The sequence below is a fragment of the Antedon mediterranea genome, chromosome 5 (assembly GCF_964355755.1).
Source record: "Antedon mediterranea chromosome 5, ecAntMedi1.1, whole genome shotgun sequence".
NCBI lineage: Eukaryota > Metazoa > Echinodermata > Crinoidea > Comatulida > Antedonidae > Antedon > Antedon mediterranea.
Genome location: NC_092674.1, coordinates 16,903,478 through 16,926,607, shown reverse-complemented (window position 1 = coordinate 16,926,607; position 23,130 = coordinate 16,903,478). Strand labels below are relative to the sequence as shown.

At 33.6% G+C, this 23,130-nt stretch overlaps 1 protein-coding gene across 3 annotated transcripts in view; it reads left to right on the top strand.

The window, feature by feature from the left end:
• Window positions 1-23,130, top strand: part of LOC140050011 (dynein axonemal heavy chain 2-like) — a 162,784-nt gene that overhangs the window by 23,902 nt on the left and 115,752 nt on the right. For all 3 annotated transcript variants that reach the window (XM_072094992.1, XM_072094994.1, XM_072094993.1), the window contains 9 exons: window positions 410-624; window positions 1,046-1,192; window positions 4,614-4,770; window positions 5,783-6,022; window positions 6,924-7,094; window positions 16,378-16,506; window positions 19,065-19,276; window positions 19,707-19,907; window positions 21,943-22,099. In XM_072094992.1, the coding sequence (XP_071951093.1) occupies window positions 410-624; window positions 1,046-1,192; window positions 4,614-4,770; window positions 5,783-6,022; window positions 6,924-7,094; window positions 16,378-16,506; window positions 19,065-19,276; window positions 19,707-19,907; window positions 21,943-22,099 (1,629 nt within the window). The remainder of the gene's footprint in view (window positions 1-409; window positions 625-1,045; window positions 1,193-4,613; window positions 4,771-5,782; window positions 6,023-6,923; window positions 7,095-16,377; window positions 16,507-19,064; window positions 19,277-19,706; window positions 19,908-21,942; window positions 22,100-23,130) is intronic.

Here is a 23,130-nt window from a genome sequence, read left to right as displayed (position 1 = left end):
GCTATGTGGGTTAAAGAAAGGTTGGGATGAGGAAAATTGAAAGAAAGCATCTACGTTGCTGGCAAAGTTGGTGTCAACAGCTACCATGAATCATTGACCATACCAAAAAACTGCCAACCATTCAGGTTTGGGATGGTGGTAAACAAGCAGCTCCACAGTTGCACCTCTTTAAAAAATACCACCCATAATGAATTGTTTGAATATTTATTTTGCTTTATACAATATATCGATCTGAAACACAAAATTAGAAATTTAGAAATAAAAGAAAGAAGACTATTCATACATACCACATAATAGTACTGTATTAACAAAATGCACAATATGGTACAGGAAATACAAATAAATGACTACGATTGCATAGTACTCCTTAAATACAACAATTACGACATATGTATTTGTTTTATGTTAGGTTCTTGATAAAGCTTATTTCTTACCACACATTGGTACTGGTGCTGAAACCAAGATACAGTATACACAACTAAGCATTGCCTTGGATGAGTTTATTCGAAAAACATTTAATGAGTGGACAGCAACAGTAGATAAAGACTGCATGAAACTGCTGGAAGTACCATTGATGTGTCGTAGTATGGAACGCCATGGTATGATGGACATCAACTTTGACCGGTAAATATTGATAGTTCTAATTCACTGATTATTTTTTTTCAGAAAAAATTTAAATAGTGACATTTGTGACAGCTCTCCAATCTTACATCAGGCAACTTTAATTTTGTGTACACATGAACCATTTTATCTATATATAATATATATATATGTATATGCTTGAAGTGCAGTTAATATATATATAAGTATATGCTTGAAGTGCAGTATGGACAGCCAATTTGATAGTGCATAGCACTCAAGGCAATCCCCAGAGTGGTGCACCGTTGTCATGTATTATATGTTGTTATTTGTGCCTGAAAATTGAATAAAATTAAATTAAAAGGAAAGTATCGCTGCTCTTTTAAACAGCAAAATAACTTTATTATAACATTATTATATAACCTTATTTTAACATATAACATGAGTAAAATGTATTATATTGTAGAACACTGCTAAAGATGTTTAACGAGATTCATTATTGGGAACGTTTAATGTTTGAGATTCCTCATTATGTTTCTGAAGTGTATTTAAAGAGAGAAGAACTCAGAAGTCTTCGTGAGTTTGTGTTACTTGTTGTCAGGGACTACAATCGGTAAGTAAAAACACAAAATGATTATTTGAAAGTAAACAATCATTTGTTGTGGAAAACTGTAATGAAATTCACTAAAACAATTATATACACTAGAGGGGGAGCGAGCGACTAGAGGAAGTGTAGACGATGGTTCTCGAAAGGACATTCTCCTTGTATGTTTTCTGTCGGTTACCATTATTGAAAATGCTTGACATTCGTAAAACTAAACCTACTCTGTTTCACAGTGTCTTAGATGATTAATAGCAAGTATAGTGTTTATTGTTTGGTAGGGCCCTTAAAGGCGGAGGTGAGGAGGCGGAGTTCATTTGAGGGAGGTGCTTATTTGAGGGATATGTTTAATTTTTTAATTTTAATAATATGGTAACATTTATAATCAAATAAAATCCTCTAATAGATATGAAAAGTGGTAAAAAAGAATAACAAATGCTTGGTAAATTGTAGTTAACAGTGCGATGAATTCTACTACAAATAGTTGTGTTATTATAAATATAATACAATATTGTGTGTATAAATACCATCCTAATAATTAATACCTTATTTAATTTAAACATCTTTTGAAATTAACTTCCGTGACAGAGTGGGCCGTTTTGGCCCAAGAAGGAAGACATTTTAGACGGCTTGCAACATGGGCAGACATCCCGGTCCTAACGGGACACAGATAGCCTACAGTTATTCCTGCCAGCTTACTCAATAAAACTTGGCTATCAGGATTTTACTCGATTTTAAATAAAATGTCTTATCATCAGATCTCCCTATGTAATTTTATAATACTATTCTCCACAATATATTCCGATGCTTTATGGCGTATATTTAATTTGATCTTTATTAATTTGCAGTATAATTTTTATTTTTTAACTACTGTACCTTCACACGCGCAGGTCCGATCCTGAAAATAAACAAAAAAACTAAACGGCCAACTTTGTTGAAACCAGATAGTGGTGGCAAGATGAATCTGTGAACTCATCGTGAACCTGGAAATTACTCTGACCGCGTACAATTGAAAATGTTGAAAATCTACCGATGTAATCAGAACTTTTGTTTTAAAACTCTTTATAATATCTTTCAAGATAGAAATATGGAACAATATCGTAATAGTGAAAACTAATGACATCAAATTTACATTTCGTGGTACATCTGAGATGATCCAAGGCAGAGATTTGTCCCAAAGTCTTTCCATTGTGCTTGCCTATGTCAGAATTAACCATAATTTATATATACTGTAGATACAGTACCATCTTGTCAGGATTCGATATCTTATAATTATTTATTAGACTAGACAATCTAGCATTTTGAGTGAAACAATTATTACAACAGAGATTTTTCTTTTTTAAATGGTCACATATAAGGAGATCAAAATTATCCCGATGATATACAAATTAGCTTAAAGATGTATTGTCCCTTTGACAAATTCCCAAAAAATAAAAAATAACAGATTTCGAAAGAAGGTGGGTCATTTTGAAGTATCATAATAGTTATTAACTTTCACCAAAAATTTGTCGAAAAAAAAATCATTTAACTGAAATGCAGACGTTTTTTTTGTTAAAAAAATAATTTTCGATCAAAACATATCCCATAATGAAACGCGCTTGTTTGGCTACTCTGTATGCATAATCATAAAACTTCCTCGCGATCTGTGTGAAAATGCCTTCTCAACCATGACGAGTTGTAAACAATCATAATTAGCATCATGCATAATGCATACTTGTGGTTTGAAATCTTTGTTTACTTTCGCTCGCGACGATTTTCCAGACGAAATGTAATCAAACTAATTTACCTGTTAATTACTTAATCTTGTTGCTTTTGGCTAGAATTTTCAACTTAAAGTGAATGACTTTAATATTACTTTGATATGGCCAATTTAAATTTAGAATATTTTGACCTTCATTTTTTTGTGTTTCAAGGGACAATACATCTTTAAATATGCAAATTAGGGTGAAATTACAGGGTTATAATATCTCAAAAACTACTAGTCCGAGAGAGTTGATTTTTTCACTGATTTATTCAGAATGTATATATTTATATTTGCTCTAATGAAACATTTTACGAAAAAAAAGACCGGAATTGCAACATTTGACCCTCGACCCCATTTGTCAATGCTTGCATACAATGAAATTAAAATGTCTGTAGAGACTTTGGTCGTGTTTATACAACACCCTAAATTTGAACACGGCTTTAATTTTTAGCGTGTTGTTCGGACCGAGGTCAACCCACCTTAACGTTTGCTGTTATACTAGAAATCACGATACCGTGTTATACCGGAAGTTTCATCAACACGCAGTGCATGCTAGGATAAAAGGTCAAATCGTTGATCGCGCTTGAATTGGCTGAGTTGTCAACAATCATCGTCGCCTCCTCGCTGTCCGATGTATTCGCGCGGTTTTTACCATTTTCATTATATTGTATTCGCTCACGTTTGCATTGTTGTTTATTTTGTTCTCGGTTCATTTAAATTAATAAAAGTTATTTTAAGGGTTTCATTGTTTCATCTATACACTATGGAAGAAGATGCCATTTTTGCGATGTTATTTTTTTAATTCTGTTTGGAGTGGGAAACGATAGAGGCCTACTAGGCCTACCACTACGAGTTGGCCCCACTAGGCTAGGCGTAAGACGTGGTAGGAGGATGATTGCTGGCAGCGAAGCAGCAATAAATGGGCCCAATCTTGTTAGCAATGATTGATATTACGACCTGTTTTAACGAGAGGTCAAAATATACCCTGAGGACACTTCCAACACGGTAACGGCGACCGGGAATCCACCAAATTTTAGGATTCAGCCAAGTAGCCTTTTTTGCAATTAAAATCTCATTACACGGAATCTCTTTGTTGTTATACAACACACTTTTCGTAGGCGTGTAGAATATGCGTGTAATAGCGTGTTGTATAAACGCGCCCTTTGTTCTGCCCTCAAATGGCACAGATACAGGTTTCTAATAGTCAACATAGGATTGTTAAGTAAATCTCAAAATCACGCCTGTAAATTAGTAGTAAGGGGGTGAAATTACAGGTTCCCATATTTTGAAAACCGATAAGACGGAAGTATGACATTTGACCCTCAATCCCATTTCTCAACATTTGCATATATAATGCAACTAAAATGTCTGTGCAGACTTTATTTTTGCCTCAAATGACTTGGATACAGTTTTTCTTTAGCCAGCATAGGACCGTTTAGTAATTGATAAAATCACGCCTTTGTCACACACCTCGAAAGTAAGCAAATTATACAAGTCATATGAATTTTGCAAATTACAGTGTTACCATCTCGAAAAACGCTAATGATAGAGAGAGATATGGCAACCTTCAACCATTGTCTCAATGTACATTTAGTATTAATTTAAGATTTCTTTCAAAAGGAACAGTTTTTAAAACATGTTCAGTACATTTAAGAAATGAACATTTATTATAACACTTTTTTGTGTCAGAATCGTAGCCGCATTGTCTATCGAAGAACGTAGCTTGTTCAAAGAGGTGATACGTCATCTTGATAAAAAGATTCATCCAGGCCTAACAAAACTTACTTGGGCAACTAAAGGTATTACAGACTTCTACATTGGTGAAAGCCGACAACATTCACAAAAGGTAATGTTATAAGAAATCATACACATTAACTTTATTGCACATTAAAATTGCATGTAATATTACAAAACAAATATATTTAATAAATATATATTGTAAAAAATGCATTTAAACTCTCAATACACGAATCACAGATATAAATACAGTTTACAGTACACCACGTATGTATGGTTCTGAAAAGAACTGTTGACCTTCTGGACCTTTCGATCAATATACTACTGAACTGATTGCTATTCGTCTTTCTTGGCATTCCAAACACACCAGAGAATCTATTAAAATCTAGAAACACAATACCGTTCTTTACGATATTGGATTTGTTATTTGATATTTTGCTATCTTTATTCAACAAGAATCGACAGTAAACCATGCATGCCATAGTCTTTGGCCAGTTTACATTTCACAGCCCTGTCTAGACACATGGTCTTTGTTTGGGCAGTCTACACCCAGCTTCCAAACAGTCTACACCCGGCCCAGCTTCGAAACAATGCTCTTTCTATAGCTAGTTTCCATTCACCATTGTTTATGAGAAACAATGCTATATCAATCACTGTGAACATTGCTATTATTTGAGCTTTCACACCAGTCTTATATTCCTAGTTTCCTGAACTTTCTGCATTCTAACTCCTGAGGACGATCAAAGTATATTGATTGAAATGTCTAGAAACTTGGCAGTTCTTTTCAGTAATATACATATGTGGTGTACCGAAAACTTTATATCAATAATAATACTGTAGTTTAATTAGCTACAATGCCCTTAACTTTCCTTGGCTAGTTTTCTAGCTGACGGATGATATGATTCACTAAAAACACAAGCCATATATGCGATTTAGGCCCAACTAACACCAAAGCTAGGCCTGCTTGATTCTGTCAATATCGTAATAACTTCCGAAACCAGTTAGCAAAGCTAAGTAATCTTAATATATAAAAAAAATACAAAAGAATTTCCAACAAAAGTAAGGTTTAATCAGATCATGTCACATTTTGTTATAAAATTGTTATTGTATGTTTTATTTAGGTTCAGGCAATTGTGGATGATTACAAGATGGCTAATTTAACCATTTCACGCAATTGTCAAATGATTAGTGAGATGTTGCTAGTTCGCATCGATAATAAGCGCATTTATGAAGGGATGGAGTTTGATGATGAACAAAGGCGACATCGTCTCAACATCCAGAAAAGACTGCAAACTATGCATGAGAGCATTTTAAACATTATGAAACATACATATGAAGTTTTCAGAAATGATGGAGTAGAGGTATTAATTTTATCTGTGAATTTATGTAAACTAATTAAGTTTTAGTTTTTTGCATGCGATTGTTCATGATAGTCCAGATGATCATAGAACATAGTATGTGGTATACTGTACTGGTCCATATTAACCCCTGTCTTTGTGGGTAGACGATTGGGTGGCGTTCTGTGGTTCAAGGGGGAATCCCATTGACACGCTCTGTCTACTTGGTCATAAATATTACCATTGAATATGAAATTGTTTTTTTCCGTAGCAAGTAAAATTAATTTGCATAAATTGCTTTTGTTTAACCTCATATTATAATTACCATCAAACTATCAACGTCAAAAGACACCATACATTTGTGTGAAGTGTCAACATTTTGGACTTCCTTCACAAATGTGAACAAATCAGTCGCCACACATTGTTTAGGTAATACCAGAAGAAGTAATTAGCACAAACAATTTGTCAGAATATAATTAACAGTGCCTATTGGTCAAAATTTAGGTGTGGAATTATTTAAAAAAAATTTAGGTGTGGAATTGGGAGAACAGGGTTTGTCCATCTTTGGTAAGCCATACATTCTAGCTGGTTGTGAACCATTGGGATACATTTTCTTATATATTACTTGCTCAATTTTCTGATGATGAGAAACATGTCACGTAATTTTAAGACTTTTAAAACAAAATACTAAAACTTAAAATTTCATTTTCAATCTTCAAATACAGCATATGTATATAAATATTAAATAACATTTAGTAAAAGTTCAAATACAAACAAACATACATTACATTCAGGTATATTAGTTATGCTACTACAAGACATTTACATTTAGTTTGTACTTTATCTTAAAGCATGTTTCTTTCATTCATTTCGTTTGTTTCTATGACTGGACTATAGATAAAAATACAGATCAAATATTTTACAGGTACAAAACCACTGGCACAGGTACACAGAAAAAATGGATCGTATGGTAGAAGAGGCTTTCAGATTAAATGTCAAATGGTCTTTACAAGAACTGTCGAGAGCCATTAATGGTGATGGAAAAAGTATGCCAAACCCTCTCTTCAGAGTAAAGGTTACCCTTGATGGAGTGAAGGTAAATCTTATTTAAATTAACTAACTTCAAATTTTCTTTATTAAGGTTAAAAACAGCTAGGCCTCTAGTTAAATTTTACAACACACCTGAATGCACTCTTTGTCATTTTGAGTGATTGGAGGATTCTTGAGTCACATTATATTATAATATCATTCTATATAACTCTTTTAAACATTATATATTATTATTATATACAGTACAGCTATTAACTATTGCTTCGTTCCCGCAAGTAACCATTCTTAAGTCTATGAGTGGCCAATTGTTTTTAGTCGTGTGCAACGCAACTCTACAGCTCACTATGTCGGTCGGTTGGTTGGTCTGTTGGTCGGTAAACACAAACTCAAATTTGAGCACGCGACTGCAGCCATGTGTATGGCCTTGTTTGATCGCAAACCCATGGTGTTTTGTTTTTTGGTCGTGATCCCACAAATTCTACCCTTACAGTTACGCCCTATGTAGTATTAGTAGGCCCAGAGCCTAGGCCTAGCGATTAATAAGGCTATATTCCTTGTTAAGTTAACAAAATAATATGATATTGTGTAAAAAGTAATTCCAAATGTGGCTCTACGAAAGACAATTAGCCAACACCGCTAATAAAAATACATTCATTAATGCATTGAATTTAAATCCAACTGGAACCCATGACCCACATCACTCTGAGCACACCGTCGACACGAAGTGAAAAAAACATGTGGAACATCGATGGCAGTTGACAGAATTTCATTCATGATGACAATTGACATGATAAAAACAAGGAAATTTAATCAAAACCCAATTCACTGTGTAACGTACGTCATAGAAATTTCTATCTAAACATAGTAAGGGGCCGTGTCAAAATTATATTACTCGCTATTCTGTGTATTTCAATTCGTTAATGAGGTGGGTGTAACCATGTTCATTGAAGCGTTCAGTGCTAACGCTACCAACGTTTTGCCTCATTCATATTCATGAGGCAATTGCAGATTCGTTTGCTTCGTTTACTGAATAATAAAAAACAAAAACCAGTACATGCGGTAAACGGTTTGAACATTTTGTAATACATTATAGTTATACGTTGCGTGTGTTGCTTCCGCTATTTTCAATTCAGGAAAATTCCCGTTTTTGGAGCCTGAATGATTTTTTTTTTCAGCAACAACATGCGGTATAATGTAGTACAGTAGAGTACGCTGTAGTAACGTTTGTTCAGTGGACAGGGGAATTCCCAGTTGTGTGGCCGTCACCGTCGTGCTGCAAATCTCTGGCTATACGTACATACTGTATACAATGTTATTCTTAGTATAGTAAAGTGCAGTAATAATTTTTTTTTGTTTAATAAAAATTAAAATACAGTTTTACTTTTATTTAAAAAAATGTGAAACTATAATGATGGCAAAATATGTCTGATCTAAATATCACAATAAAAAATCACAATTTTCCCATGATCTTTCACATTTTCCCACGGTTCTGCATGTTCCTAAAAATGGTTTATACAGTACAGCTATTAACTATTGCTTCGTTCCCGCAAGTAACCATTCTTAAGTCTATGAGTGGCCAATTGTTTTTAGTCGTGTGCAACGCAACTCTACAGCTCACTATGTCGGTCGGTTGGTTGGTCTGTTGGTCGGTAAACACAAACTCAAATTTGAGCACGCGACTGCAGCCATGTGTATGGCCTTGTTTGATCGCAAACCCATGGTGTTTTGTTTTTTGGTCATGATCCCACAAATTCTACCCTTACAGTTACGCCCTATGTAGTATTAGTAGGCCCAGAGCCTAGGCCTAGCTATTAATAAGTCTATATTTCTTAAGTTATAACAAAATAATATGATATTGTGTAAAAAGTAATTCCAAATGTGGCCCTACGAAAGACAATTAGCCAACACCGCTAATAAAAATACATTCATTAATGCATTGAATTTAAATCCAACTGGGACCCATGACCCACATCACTCTGAGCACACCGTCGACACGAAGTGAAAAAAACATGTGGAACATCAATGGCAGTTGACAGAATTTCATTCATGATGACAATTGACATGATAAAAACAAGGAAATTTAATCAAAACCCAATTCACTGTGTAACGTACGTCATAGAAATTTCTATCTAAACATAGTAAACGGTTTGAACATTTTGTAATACATTATACGTTGCGTGTGTTGCTTCCGCTTTTTTCAATTCAGGGAAATTCCCGTTTTTGGAATCTGAATGATTTTTTTTTCAGCAACAACATGCGGTATAATGTAGTACAGTAGAGTACGCTGTAGTAACGTTTGTTCAGTGGACAGGGGAATTCCCAGTTGTGTGGCCGTCACCGTCGTGCTGCAAATCTCTGGCTATACCTACATACTGTATACAATGTTATTCTTAGTATAGTAAAGTGCAGTAATAATTTTGTTTTGTTTAAAACAAATTAAAATACAGTTTTACTTTTATTTAAAAAAATTTGAAACTATAATGATTGCAAAATATGTCTGATCTAAATATCACAATAAAAAATCACAATTTTCCCATGATCTTTCACATTTTCCCACGGTTCTGCATGGTCCTAAAAAGGGTTTATACTTAAATGTAGGCTATTGTATGTTTATTTATTAAATAAACCTATCATCATGGTATACAATAGTGTAGGCTTACATGTATTTAATGCGAATGATCTTTGTAGAAAAACAATTCCATTTGGTGTAGTGTACATGCACCCTTTTCTTATAAGGAACAACCACGTGTGTTCGTGAGCTGCATGATCAATCATTGGAAAAACAATTCCGAGTGAGCCGAACGATCGTTGTAGAAATTCCATTTGACGTACACACACACCCTAAGAAATTAATATGTTTGTTCTTGCCTGTATAGTATCTGTTCGTTTCTGCTGACAATTGGCAGAACATTAACATTTTTTCAACAACAACGTCAGCAGTAGGCTATAGTTTCGCGCTAGCTCAGTGGCGATTTGTCATGAACAACGCAGCTATTATTAAGACCATTTTCCGAAAGATATTTGTGTAACGTCAATCGCGAGAGTAATTATTTTATTTAATGATTTTTAATGAAAAGAAAAGCTGGAAAAGAATATTGTTTTCAGAATTATATTTTCAGCTAATAATATTAGCACTGTCTTTTTCATCCTGCTAGTCTAGTCAACAACGTCATACATGTATATACCACCAACGACATCACACTATATTTAGACGTTGACAGAGTTTGCCCACTGGTCATGAAAGCGTGCGGCTTGTTTTTGAATGTCTAATGGTATAAATAATAGTTTCAGATTCATATTCGATTTATTAAGTCATTCATACATATAGTACAATGATAATTGTTTTCTTGGTAGAAAAACACAAACAAAACAATACACACATAATATTTACATTCATGATCAACATGGAACTTAACAACTGATCAAGCAATATAAAATACAAAAGACCTATCTTTGGAGCTCATTGTTGTGTAGTCTAATAGCGCTAGGTAAGAATGAAATTTATGTCTAATTGTTTTAACTGGAATTGTTGTTAATCTTCCAGATCTGGTAACTACTAACTTATTGTTGAGAATTTGAGATTCATCAGCTAAAATACTATTTAATTTAGATATCATTTCATCATTACACATTTGTGTAATATCTTTAATCTCGACACCAGTAATTTTGCTTGCATTCCTAACTATGTTCTCAAATTTGTCTTTGTTAGACCATTTACCCAAGTAACACAACAAAGCTTAAAGCCCCATTCCCTACGTTTTTTAGATCTAATTTAAGATCACAAACTATATTTAATGTAAAAATAATACTATATGGTCCTATTGCGATAACTTTTTTCGTCTTTAAACGGTTAAAAATGTGAAAAATAAGTCGATTTTAATAATTATAGCGGCCCGCTATAAATCCCAAAATGCATTGCGCGCGGATTGATATTTTTGTTTTTCACCTGTAATTCGCCCACTTTTCGATCGATCGTGAGGCCAAAACAAATGGAAGACTCCTAACTTTTCAGCGAAAATACCGGGTTTTCCCCAATTTGTATCAACGGAGTCTGGCAAAAATAGAAAGACAATTAATGCAGCAACTATACAACGTCAGGCTAGGTATATAGCTAGCGTACGATGTTCGTACGTTACCGATGTTTACCAGCTAGGCCTACAAAACTAAGCCTAGCCAGGCTAGGCCTAAGACCGTCCACGAGAGGTCGATCGCCGCGAGCTACTTAGGTAGTGCATTGTTTCTCACTTTTTATCATAATTTACCATAAAACGTACATTTAAGACAAGGAATGACATGGTTTAATGTTTTTAAAGTGATATATATGTATTATTTTCCAAAAAACGTCCAAAATTGCAGGGAAGGGGTCTTTAATACAGATTGAATAACACATTGATAACAAAGAGATAAAGAATTACGGCCTCTATTATATTGTTTCAACTAACTGAATACAGTCGTTAAACACCTTTAGAAGACACTTTGCACATATGTGTATCCCAACTTAGATTCGTATATATCCAAACCCCTAATTATTTATGAGACTCTGGATTTTCAAACATGATTTCCGTCAATAACGCGGAAAGTGGAATGTGATTAACATTTTTCCTGAATAGTAGGCCTGTTAAATGAACCAATCCTTCAAATTGTGGTAACATTCTGAAACTTTGCACAGTTCACTTTTCAGGTATATCTCTGCTAAAGAGGCACCTAGAGTTCTGATTTTAGGTGCAAATTATATGTTAATGGGGTCACAAAACATATTGGTATAACTAACATTTTGATTACATGGTGGCCATGTTGGATTTCAAAATGGCGGCCTTCAAATTTTTACTTTTCAGGTATATCTCTGCTAAAAAGGTACACAGAGTTCTGATTTTAGGTGCAAATTATATGGTAATGGGTCACCAAACATATTGGTATTTAACTAACATTTTAATTGCATGGCGGCCATTTTGAATTTCAAAATGGCGAACTCAAAATGTTTCAGTACGGTACCTACCGTTATAATTTTAGGTACAAAGTATAATATGGTATTGAGGTCAACAAACATATTGGTATAACGTCTTTGATTGCATGGCGGCCATTTTGAATGTAGCTCAAACCATACTGGCTTTACACTATTTGTTTATGTTTATAGTAGGGCGGCCAATGTGAGCTTTTTCATCATGGGGGGCATTTTCTGTTAATAGCAGGCAACCATGTGGAATATATCTCTTATGGGATGACAAAAAATATAGGGGTGGATGCCACTCTCAAATTTCAGGTCAAAGGTCATTTTCAAGGTTATAAGGTCAAATATGGTAAAATAGAGGTTTAAGCTGTTTTCAACAACATATAAGCCAATTAAAAGAAATGTAACCATTATTGGATCATTATTGACATATTGCGGTATATGGTCAAGTTCATCAATTTTTCAACTTACCAGTTTAAAGGTCATTTTCAAGGTCATAAGGTCAAATAAAGCACAGACCTGTTAATTATCGGTATTAATAATTGAAATGAATATAATTTTCATGATAGCCTGGGGCTGATGTTTATAGTGTGGTGTCAAAAAGACCAGAATTGTACTGGGAAGATTTTAAACTTTTTGAATCACTCCTGGAAGGTGTTCAAGGGATGGAGAGGATGAGTCCTACAGTATCAAAATAACCGAAATTGGAGGCATACTAGAATGTCATAAATTTCATTTAAAAACGGTCACAGAGGATTTGTGGGTTGGGAGTAATAGGCCCATGTCAATATCGGATTGAATCACACTACTTAATCTGGCTCTTTAGTTTACATACACATGTAACAAAGTTCCAAACTGACAACTGGGTTAGGGGCTTCCAAACGACCCGATTAATTTAGGCCACATACCTGATAGTTGACCCGTATGTTAGGTTCTAAGATGTCTGTATTCACCATAGGTGAGCTTTTAAAATGTTAAGTGTTTCCCTAAGTCAAAACAATTTAAGGGAAATACAGTCCTTAAATATTTATTTTGTAAAGTGAAATACTTAATATTTAAGGGAAATATATCACTAGTGTTTATGGTATATGGTCACTGAGTCTAAATGGAGGTAGCATTTCAAGACCCTCCAAAGAGTCTGTTAGTATACAGTTGCTCAAGAGATATTTGGCAATTAAACTTTACTGTACACTGTACGTGCAAATTCTTAATGTTAATCAATTCCATTTACAAGGAGTGGATGCGTTACAAACAATTTCCAGTAGGATTTCTTTCCATAACCAGCAAATAATGACGTGCTGCAACCTGTAATGGAATGGAAGCTGGTTAGATTGTTCTTAATAGGTTTCGTCCATACTTTAGTACGGTTGCTATTGGAGTTACAAAGTGTATATCATACATCAACTTTCATGTATAATTGCATAAGCTTCTTTGTGATTGACATAGAAGAATGTTTGTCATATTTGTTCTCCTCCAAACCGATGAATGTGGCTCCGAACACATGGAAGTACAGATTAGTACATTGGGACTATACGTTTCAATCGTTTCACTGCTTTTTCCAATGTTATGATCAAATACAATAAAATGATAAAATATCTAGGTAACTTATAAATACTTGCATAGTCACCAGATGTTTGACAGCTATGTTTCTGAATCCTTTAGTGCATGACCAACATGTTTTGGTTTTCTTCTGGAACATCTGTGGGTATTTCAATGCCATCCATCAAGATATCTGAAGTCAGATTTGGTTAAAGATATTACAATTGAGCTATGATCATACTCCAATGGTTGGTCAGCAGATTTTCTGTCAGTTTGATTCGTGATCAGTCTGACCATGTCATACAGAACCTATCAATGAATTGCAGCGTTTCTTGATATACCAATGATTCTATTTTGAATCGATCATCCACTCAGTGTTTAGAATATTTGGTTCTGATTAGTTTAGATAGGTAAACTTGTTTACCCTTTTAACCTCATTTCTAAAACGAATACAATCGGTTTTTAAATGTGTTGGTGGTTTCAGAAATGACGACTTCGGTTGGCAAACTATTCAAATATATAATTACTCATTGTGAAAAGTTGGATCTCCTATCAGTCCTTTGTGAAATGTAGGTTTGAAAAGTCTAAGCTGATGTCCTCGTGTATTTCTGCATCTCATTTGAAGGAAGTCTTCCTAGGCTACACCCTCGAAACCTTTTGAAAATGTTGAATGTTTCAATCAAGTCACCACGAATACGTCTGTCATACAGGGTTGTTAGGCCAAGAAACTTTAAACAATCTTCATATGAATAAGAATGGATAGCTGGAATTAGTTTTGTCGCATGACGTTTCCTCTTTCAAGTGCGCTTATGTCTTTTTGGAGATATGGATTCCATACCTAGACACAGTAGGCCTACGTAGTGTTTGTAAATAACGTTGAAACCGTCTTTATCCATGTGTATAAAGGACCTCTTAATTACTTAAGGAGTTTCATATCTGTTATCACCGTCAGCCAAGATAGCATAGATGCGAAGGCTTTAAGAAGGAGAACCCATTTATACCACTCCTTCCAACCTTGATTAAGTCCAATATAGGCCTACTGAAGGGTTTTTGAGACTCGATACACAGGTTTCTCTTTCAAGATTTCTTGAAACACAAACTTCAACAAAAACTTGTATCATTGAAAGAATGAACAAAAATGTTTAAATACAGTAATTACATTATAGAGGGTATAGAGGATATTAAGTCATATATTGAGGGTCTCTGTGTTCGAGATTTTTCTAAAAACAAACTTTCAAATATTATTATATTATTATAGATAATATTAATAATATTATAGTAAAAGAGCAATCTTTTGGCACATATGGCGTTTCATACATATTATACTTGACCTATTTTTCCGACAAAAATCAAAACGATGACTGGTGGACAACATAAAAAAGACAAATTAACAACAGACTGGGGATCGAAAGCCTATTATAAAACTGTGTACTTTACAGAAGTATGTGAAAACAACATTTTGAGAAAAAGACACTTTTATATTTAATTTCCTATGTTTTTATGTGTAAAATAAAATGTTTATCTCATAATTACTATAATATGAAACATCAGTTGATCTTCAAAAATCCTTTTTTTGGATAGATCTGATGATGTAGATGATTTTCCGTGAATAAAATAAAAATCTTATAAATTGACCTTGTTTGACCTCTTGACCACATAAACTGACCTTAAAACTCAAAATTGAAGATGGCATCCACCCCTATCGGTTTTGTCACCCCACAAAGAATATATTCAACATGGTTGCCTGCTATTAACAAAAAATGCCCCCCAAACTTTTTGTAGAGGACTTTTGTGTATTTGGCCTCTCTACTATTATAGTTACATGCATTTAACACTTATTGTAGGTCACATTTTCCCTGGCAACACACAGCTCTGTACATCGTAAATCACTCTTTCTGCATTTAGAGCGTCCAAGATGACTAGTTAGCAACAGGTTAGCAACAGACCAGGCCTAGTCGGTACTTTACTACTCGACGTAGATACGCTAACTGACTCATAACAACTATAAGAATACTATTGAGACTTGTTTGAATACAACGCACGCGACCAACATAAGCGTACGTTCTTAATTGATACGCATAAACATAATGATGCATCGTTACTTAATACGCGTATAACGCTTAATCTTAATTACAACACTATAATAATAATAATAATAATAATAATAATGTTTTCATTAAAATAAAATTATTTTTTCTATGAAATTGGTATCTTAACATTAATACACATGACTATGGATTTTGTAGACACCACCTGTCATTACCATAAATCCTATTTTCAACATTTTCCTATTCTCTTTTTTTGCTGAAATGGTTCATTAGATTTAGAATGAATATAAAATATAAGGCCAAATACATGTTGCTATGAACAATAGTTATCAAGATAAAGCATATATATATATATATATGCCCTGAACATAAACAACGTTTATTAGAGATGAATTGTAACACCCAAAATGACCTGGTCCTTTGGTTGATTTTCACTGCTGTTGACAATGTGGTTTGTGTAAAATTAAAAGTTCAAAAAGAATAATTGTAATACTATATTCATTCAATAAAAGTTATATAAATATAAAACAAATTCATATTTTTAATGTTTTGAATTGCATACAGAAGTTGGCAATGTGCCAAGCAAGTGGGCGGACTCTACATTGCAGCTGGATTTTTAGTAAACATTTGTTTGGTCTGTTGCACTTGCCTCCAACCACCCTCTCATTTTAGTTGGTTTGAACTTCATTCGGCAAAGGGTGCGTGTGAAGAGATGAATGTAATTAGATATTCTTTGTGCTTCTTTTTTTAAAAATTAGAATTCAATCTTTCGTCTTTGTGGATTATTTTTTCAGGTTGAGTTTTCACCAACACTAATGCAATTAGCATCGTTGGTGATGAGCACCAGTAGTCATTTGACCAAGGCTGTCTCTATTATACCAAGACTTCCAGATCTTTTGACGAGAAAAAAATCTACAAAAGAAGTAAGCTTGTGCTGTTTAGACATTAATATTTCAAACTTTAGATTCATCCAGCATACTAAAATTCAATATAGTACTTTGTAAGAAATTGATATATATTCATTACATTGGCCAAACATTAAAGGGGGGTTGCGGGTTTAAAATGAATAGTAAAAAATGTAAAATATATTTGTTTATCTCTTGAACGGTAAAAGTTTCAATTTATATAAGCGCCCAGTGAAGCAGAACGAAGGCTGTGAAATGAGGCCAGATTACAAGTGCAGCTACGGCGATATGACACTGTGTTACAGAATAGGAAATTCGTGAAATGGTCAATCTTCCGACGACTCGTTATCATTAACCATATCAATTACTTTTGTAAAATTATACTTATCTGATTTAATTTTAGTCGGTCTTCCCATTTATAAAGTCAATTTTCTATGAAAATTCATCAAAACAGTGAAAAATTAGATATGTTTGCACTTTAGGTTTGCCGATTTTCGCACTGACTTAGGGAAAGTCTTTAAAATCAATGAAGCGTAACGTATACATTCCTGCTGAGCGAGGAGAGCGAGACGACGATACACGTGCTCTCTCTGCCCATGCCTGGCATCGTCACGTGATAAGCAGATACAGTATACAATACCAAACTGGTCGGGTCGAGTATACCCCGTCTATAATCACAACATGAACGATGTACAGTATTTGATTGAAGGTCGACTCGACCTACCGGAATGGTATAGATAATATAGCTCGAATGAGAGAGTTGGAATGTTTGTAAACATAAGTATTGCTAATTTTAAGTGTAGCCTATAGTAAAAGGCCTGGTAGTATCAATTCGCAAGGGTCTACTACACTAGCTAGCTCAATTTTTAACTGGGCCGGATCGGCTAGGTCTCCTTCCTACTACCTGGTCTACTTGCTTGATGCAGTATCCGCTTTTTTGGAGAGTAAACTAGGCTTATTTTAGGCCTACTTAAACGATCGGGACACCATACGTGCGGACGGCGATCGGACCTTGTTTTGCCTCAATATTTACAGCCGATTTTGTAGAATGTTTTAGGTTTAGATTGTTTAGGAGTTTGGTTGATAGGATGGGTTTGGAATCCACTGAGTTTTGTTATTTATGGGCCAATCGTTTAGTAGTAGGCTAGCTAGGCCCATGATGGGCCCCAATGTTTTAACGTAGCCATATGGAATCCCTAGTCAGAATGGCTCTCACCCATGAAAAAAAAATGATTTAGGCTAGGCCTAGCCTAGTACGTGAAGCCGATAATACGATCTGTACTATTTGAGGTATAAAAAAGTATATAATTTATGACTCCGTAACTGTACTAAATTTTTTATTTCATTAAATGTCAAATAAATATATGCTACTACTGTTATTATTACACTTTAGGCCTAGCTTAGAAAATCTACAAAAAAATGTATTTCACAATGATCGGGTGGTCGTCGTTTGACAGGGGGAGAGAGATGTAAATTAGTTGACAAACACAACGTACATGACGTCGCGAGTTTGGAATCCACTGATGACGTGACTTTGTGAATATCTCATGAATATTAATGAGCTTCCCTAAGCCGCTGAAAAACAGACTTTCCATGAATTTACCCTAAAATGTATATGAAATTTAATTTTTTAATTTCTCGTTATTACTTCTTCATTCTGACATGTCTATATTGTTATAATATTTTTTATTTAATAAATAAATGATATTTAAAAGCAATTTTAAACCCAGAATCCCCCTTTAACAATAGTACATGTAGGCTTAAGAAATACATTTTTTTAAATAATTTTTAAAATAACTGTACACATTATTAATGTAATCAACCAAGTTTAAAAACTGGTGTTTATAATACAGTATCTGTATAAAATACATAATAAGTGCAAGGCAATCTAACAACAGGACGCTGAGCTCCGCCAGATCAAATGTTTATTTCTAGTTCCGAAACGATCAGTCTATGTCCCCTAAATGCTTGACTGATTTTCGATTTTCCAGTGGGTACCAAAACAGTACCATCCGTACAACTTATTGATAGCATTGCTTTATTATCCAAAACCCTTCCCACTTTCAATATATATATATATTAATCAATGTGTACATTGAAGTATGTATATGAGAGGCACCCTTTTGGGGAAACATCACAATAAAGTGAGTACTGTATAAACATCTGACTTTATGCATTTTAATGATATAATGAACATAATTTCAATTCACTCGAAAAAATGAAAAATTTCAAATAACTGTTAACTATGAAATGTTCTGTCTACTTGGATAAAAAAAAAAACCAAAAAATAGATGGCTATTTAAACTTCATATTTGTAAAAAAATCAGACACAGATCTTTTAAAATACTAAAATACAATTAAATAGCAATAAAAACGCATGGTGTATATAGCCTAGAATTTGACGGCTTTGTATGAATTTGTCAGATCAAAGTCTGTTATGATAGCCTATCTTGGCAAGTCGAGCTCAGTGTCCTGTTGTTAGATTAGCTTGATAAGAGACACCTTGTGTGTGGGAAAATATTATTTTTGGACGCCAAAAAAATTATATAATATTATGTGTTGCCTTTTTTTCACAGCCAATATTTTCTGTTATTGATAAAGATGAAGAGACACGAAAAATACAGAAGAGTATTGACAGTGGTATGCAGGCCAATGCACAACACCTTAAGTCGTATCTAAGCACATGGGATAACTATCGAGAGATCTGGGAGATCAATAAAGATGCTTTTATACGTAGATACCAAAATTTGAATCCTCCTGTTTCATCATTTGATGCCGATATTGCTAGGTTAGGGTTAGATTATTTAAGTACAATAAAAATCATATATTCTCTTTTACATAATGTTGTTTTTATTTACTAACATTCACTACTGTAAGTTGTAACTACTACTACTGGTAGATATTTAGTTACAATTTTTATTTTGTTTCTTTAATTTTTGTTGTGCAACATTCATTATGTAAAGAAGGCAGTAGTCCCTAGTTTTTAATGACCTGTTCCTTGTTTAGGGACCAATGTCTAATCATATTCTATAAACAAAAATTGGTGGCTAATTTTGTTAGGTACAAATATAGTTTCTACATAGATAATATAGTGCTTGGTTTTATAACCAATCACGCCTATTCGAATGCAGAATTGTGCATTGCCAATAATTCATATTATCTGATCTCTTGCAACTTTATAATTACTGATTAACTGTTTTTATTTGCAATATTTAAAGATATACTGAGGTAGCCAATAATGTACAAAAGGAGGAGACAGTTTTGAACATACAATTTGTTTTGCTGGATTGCTCTCCCCTCAAATTTGCACTTTTACATCACTGCAATGAGTGGCAGAGTAAGTTTACAACGCTCTTACAATTTATGGCCAGCCAAAAACTCACCAAGTTACACACATACCTTAAGGATAACTCAGAAAAGTAAGTCATTGATTTTTAATTTATAGGAATGTCAAAATAAAACAAGATTTTAATAAAACTTTCAATATTTTATGTCAAGTTGAGAAAGCAGAAATATAGTATAATGAATGTTTATGATTGGAAAAGTTGAAATATTTCGGAAAAGTTAAAATATTTTGGAAGTTGAAAGATTGACTGTTCTCTTTCTATTCTATATGTAGAATCAAAAAAATGAAATAATCTCTCCATTTCACTCATAAAGATATATTAACACACATTTGTTTAGTACACGCCCGCTGGCCAATGGCCATTAAAATGTATGGTGGATCTATAATAATACCTGTTCGACCAGTCAATTTTTAACAAAAGAATGTCATGTTTAAAACACAGTCAAAATGATCATTATGAAATGATCAAATTTCTTCAAGCGCGCCAGACACTTGGTTAAAGGATTGTCTCATAAGTCTCATAATACCATTCATATCCACTGCTCGTAGTCATAGCGCAAAGGTATATAATGTATATACTAGGAAAGATAATCAGCTTGCACAGCTTGTTCATGAGTAAAATGTCTTTGGCAATGGCATTCCATCTTGAAGAAATGCCTGTGCCTGTACCATTTGGTACGTACTATATCATGCTGTGAAATAATTGGATGTGGTACATCAAATATCGGCTTGATGGAGCTTGTTTTATTTTATTTATTTTTTATTTTAACCATATTTAATGAGGGTGATCCATCCAGCAGTTGCTGATCATTTGGGACCCTCAGAACAGATACAATACACAAAATACAACAAAAACAGAAAAGTGAAAGAAAAACAAAAACCAAAAAAATCAAATTAATTACATAAGAATAAAAATCTGAATAATAAGAAAATTTGGAATATAGAAAATAACTGATATGTTAAATTAAGCAAAAATATAAATATTTAGAGCTAATATTTTACAATTTCAAATCTGGAAAGGGATTACATAGTTTTGAGAAAAGTCATAAGTCTAGTTTTGAAAGAGGAAAAGGATAAGGAATTGCGGATAGATAGAGGAAGATCATTGTAGAAATGAGGGGCCTTGTAGCTGAAGGGGAGTTTGAAAATTTCAAGAGAGGGTTTAGGATTTAGGAGGGCGTATTCGCCTAATTTAAATATTCAGGAACCATCCGTTCAGTACAGACATTCCAGAACCTGCTCTAGTTAGAAGGTATTACCAGGGAAGAGTGAGTTCAGTCAGTAAAAGTACCTAATTCCAATTTCCAATCTTAAAATGGCTTAAATGCAATACAATTACAAGTACAGTCTTTGTAAATAACTGATTATGATTTGCCTAATACTTTTTATACTGTGTATGTTTTATATGATAACATACACATATATCTATATATACTATGAGCATACAATATGTTTTATACTATAACGCTAGCTGTACTGAACTCACAGCGGCGCCTGTACCAGGTAGTTAACCACAATCGAAAGACAACACAAGTATTTTCCAGTCGATGTTGAGTTCACCAGGTTCAACAATTTAACAGGCTTTTTATCGACTTAGTTCAGATCACTGAAATGTGATTGACAGGAAACCAATCAAATGGTTCACAAGTTATGACATTGTAGTTTGTGAACAAAATGTATAACCGCTGATGCTCCTTGAATTTTCATAACGCAGCAATCTTTTTCACCTATTTGTAAACTTTTAAGGTCTGATGGTCTTTGAAATAAGAAATGTAAGTCAAATTAAATTATAATAAAAAATGACAATGTAATTTTAAAGTTTTGTCTTCATTTTTTTGTTGTTGCACTTTTGCATGTCCACTTGAGAGAGGATGCTAAACCAAGGTCGAATTAATGAATTTATGTTATTAGCAGTCCGGCTTGATCATCATTTATTCTCAACTTTATCAAGTTTAAAACTCAACACAACTCAACGTCGGTTGGAAAACCAATCAAATGTCAAGGATAAATTCATGTGTGTTATAATTAACAATAATTTGTTAGTACTGTATAACAATGTTGTTGGTAATTTAATTAAGGCATTTGGGTTTTTACTAATATTCTTCCAGGCTAAGTAAGCCTCCTCAAACGTTGGATGAACTTGGTGACAGCTTAGATTTACTTGAAAAGCTACAGAATGAACAACGAGAGATTGAGTCTCAATTTAGTCCATTACATGATGAGTTTGCAATTCTTGAAAAATATGAAGTTTCCGTTCCAGAACAGGTAATCACCTCAACACATTGTTTTACAGTATTTATTTAAAATATGATTTCTCACAGATAGACCGACCTGACATCTTGTACTCTAAGTAATGTGATATAATTTCATACTGTAATACAGTGACCAGAATTGGTTAATGTATCAAGTATTGATGTTTGTACAGTGCATTGATATATATTGCAAATATTTTTATTTTGGCATCAAAGATTTATATATTCTCTACTAGATCAAATTCAGTCTAATGGGGCATTTTAGTCAAAAATGATCAGAAATGCCATTTCTGACATTTGACCCACATACCAGGGCATCTTCATATCTTTGTAAGTACTGGTCGTAGAAACTTAAATTTTGTATCAAATTGTTCGAAATATACATTGAACATTTGAGACCAAAATTGACTTGCTGTGACCAGTGGTTGCCTACCTATTTGTGTTTGTTCATACAACCCTTGACCTTTTGTAACAATATTTCAAAATGTGTAACAAATAACAAAATGTATATTTCAAACAATTTAAGATCAAATTCAAGTGTCTATGACCAGTAGTTTAGATACAGGAGATACATACATGCCCTGGGTTGTTGGTCAAAGGTTAGAAATGCCATTTCCATGCATTTTTGACTAAAATGTCCCATTAGACTGAACATAAATGTATACCTTCTGATTTGAGACCAAATCGCTGTGACCAGTGGTTGTCAAGATTTAAGGACCTATTGGCGTTTGCTCTTATAACCTTTCACCCTGACCTTTTGCCCCTTTTTTAAAATGTGTAATTAAGCCCTAAACCAATTTCCCTAAGTCAAAAGTTCTCTGAAACCTCAAAGTGCACATGAAAGTTGATCTAGCTACTAGAGTAATAATATTTATGAAAAACGTATATTTGAATTTATACCATACTGTTATTTAAATATATTTAACGATAATGTAATGTTTAATTTAGCAAATTAACATATAAATAATTTATGCAGATATTTTATATTTAACATTTAGACGTTGGTAAACAATTTTGAGTACCTTTACCACTCTTAGGGTAGCT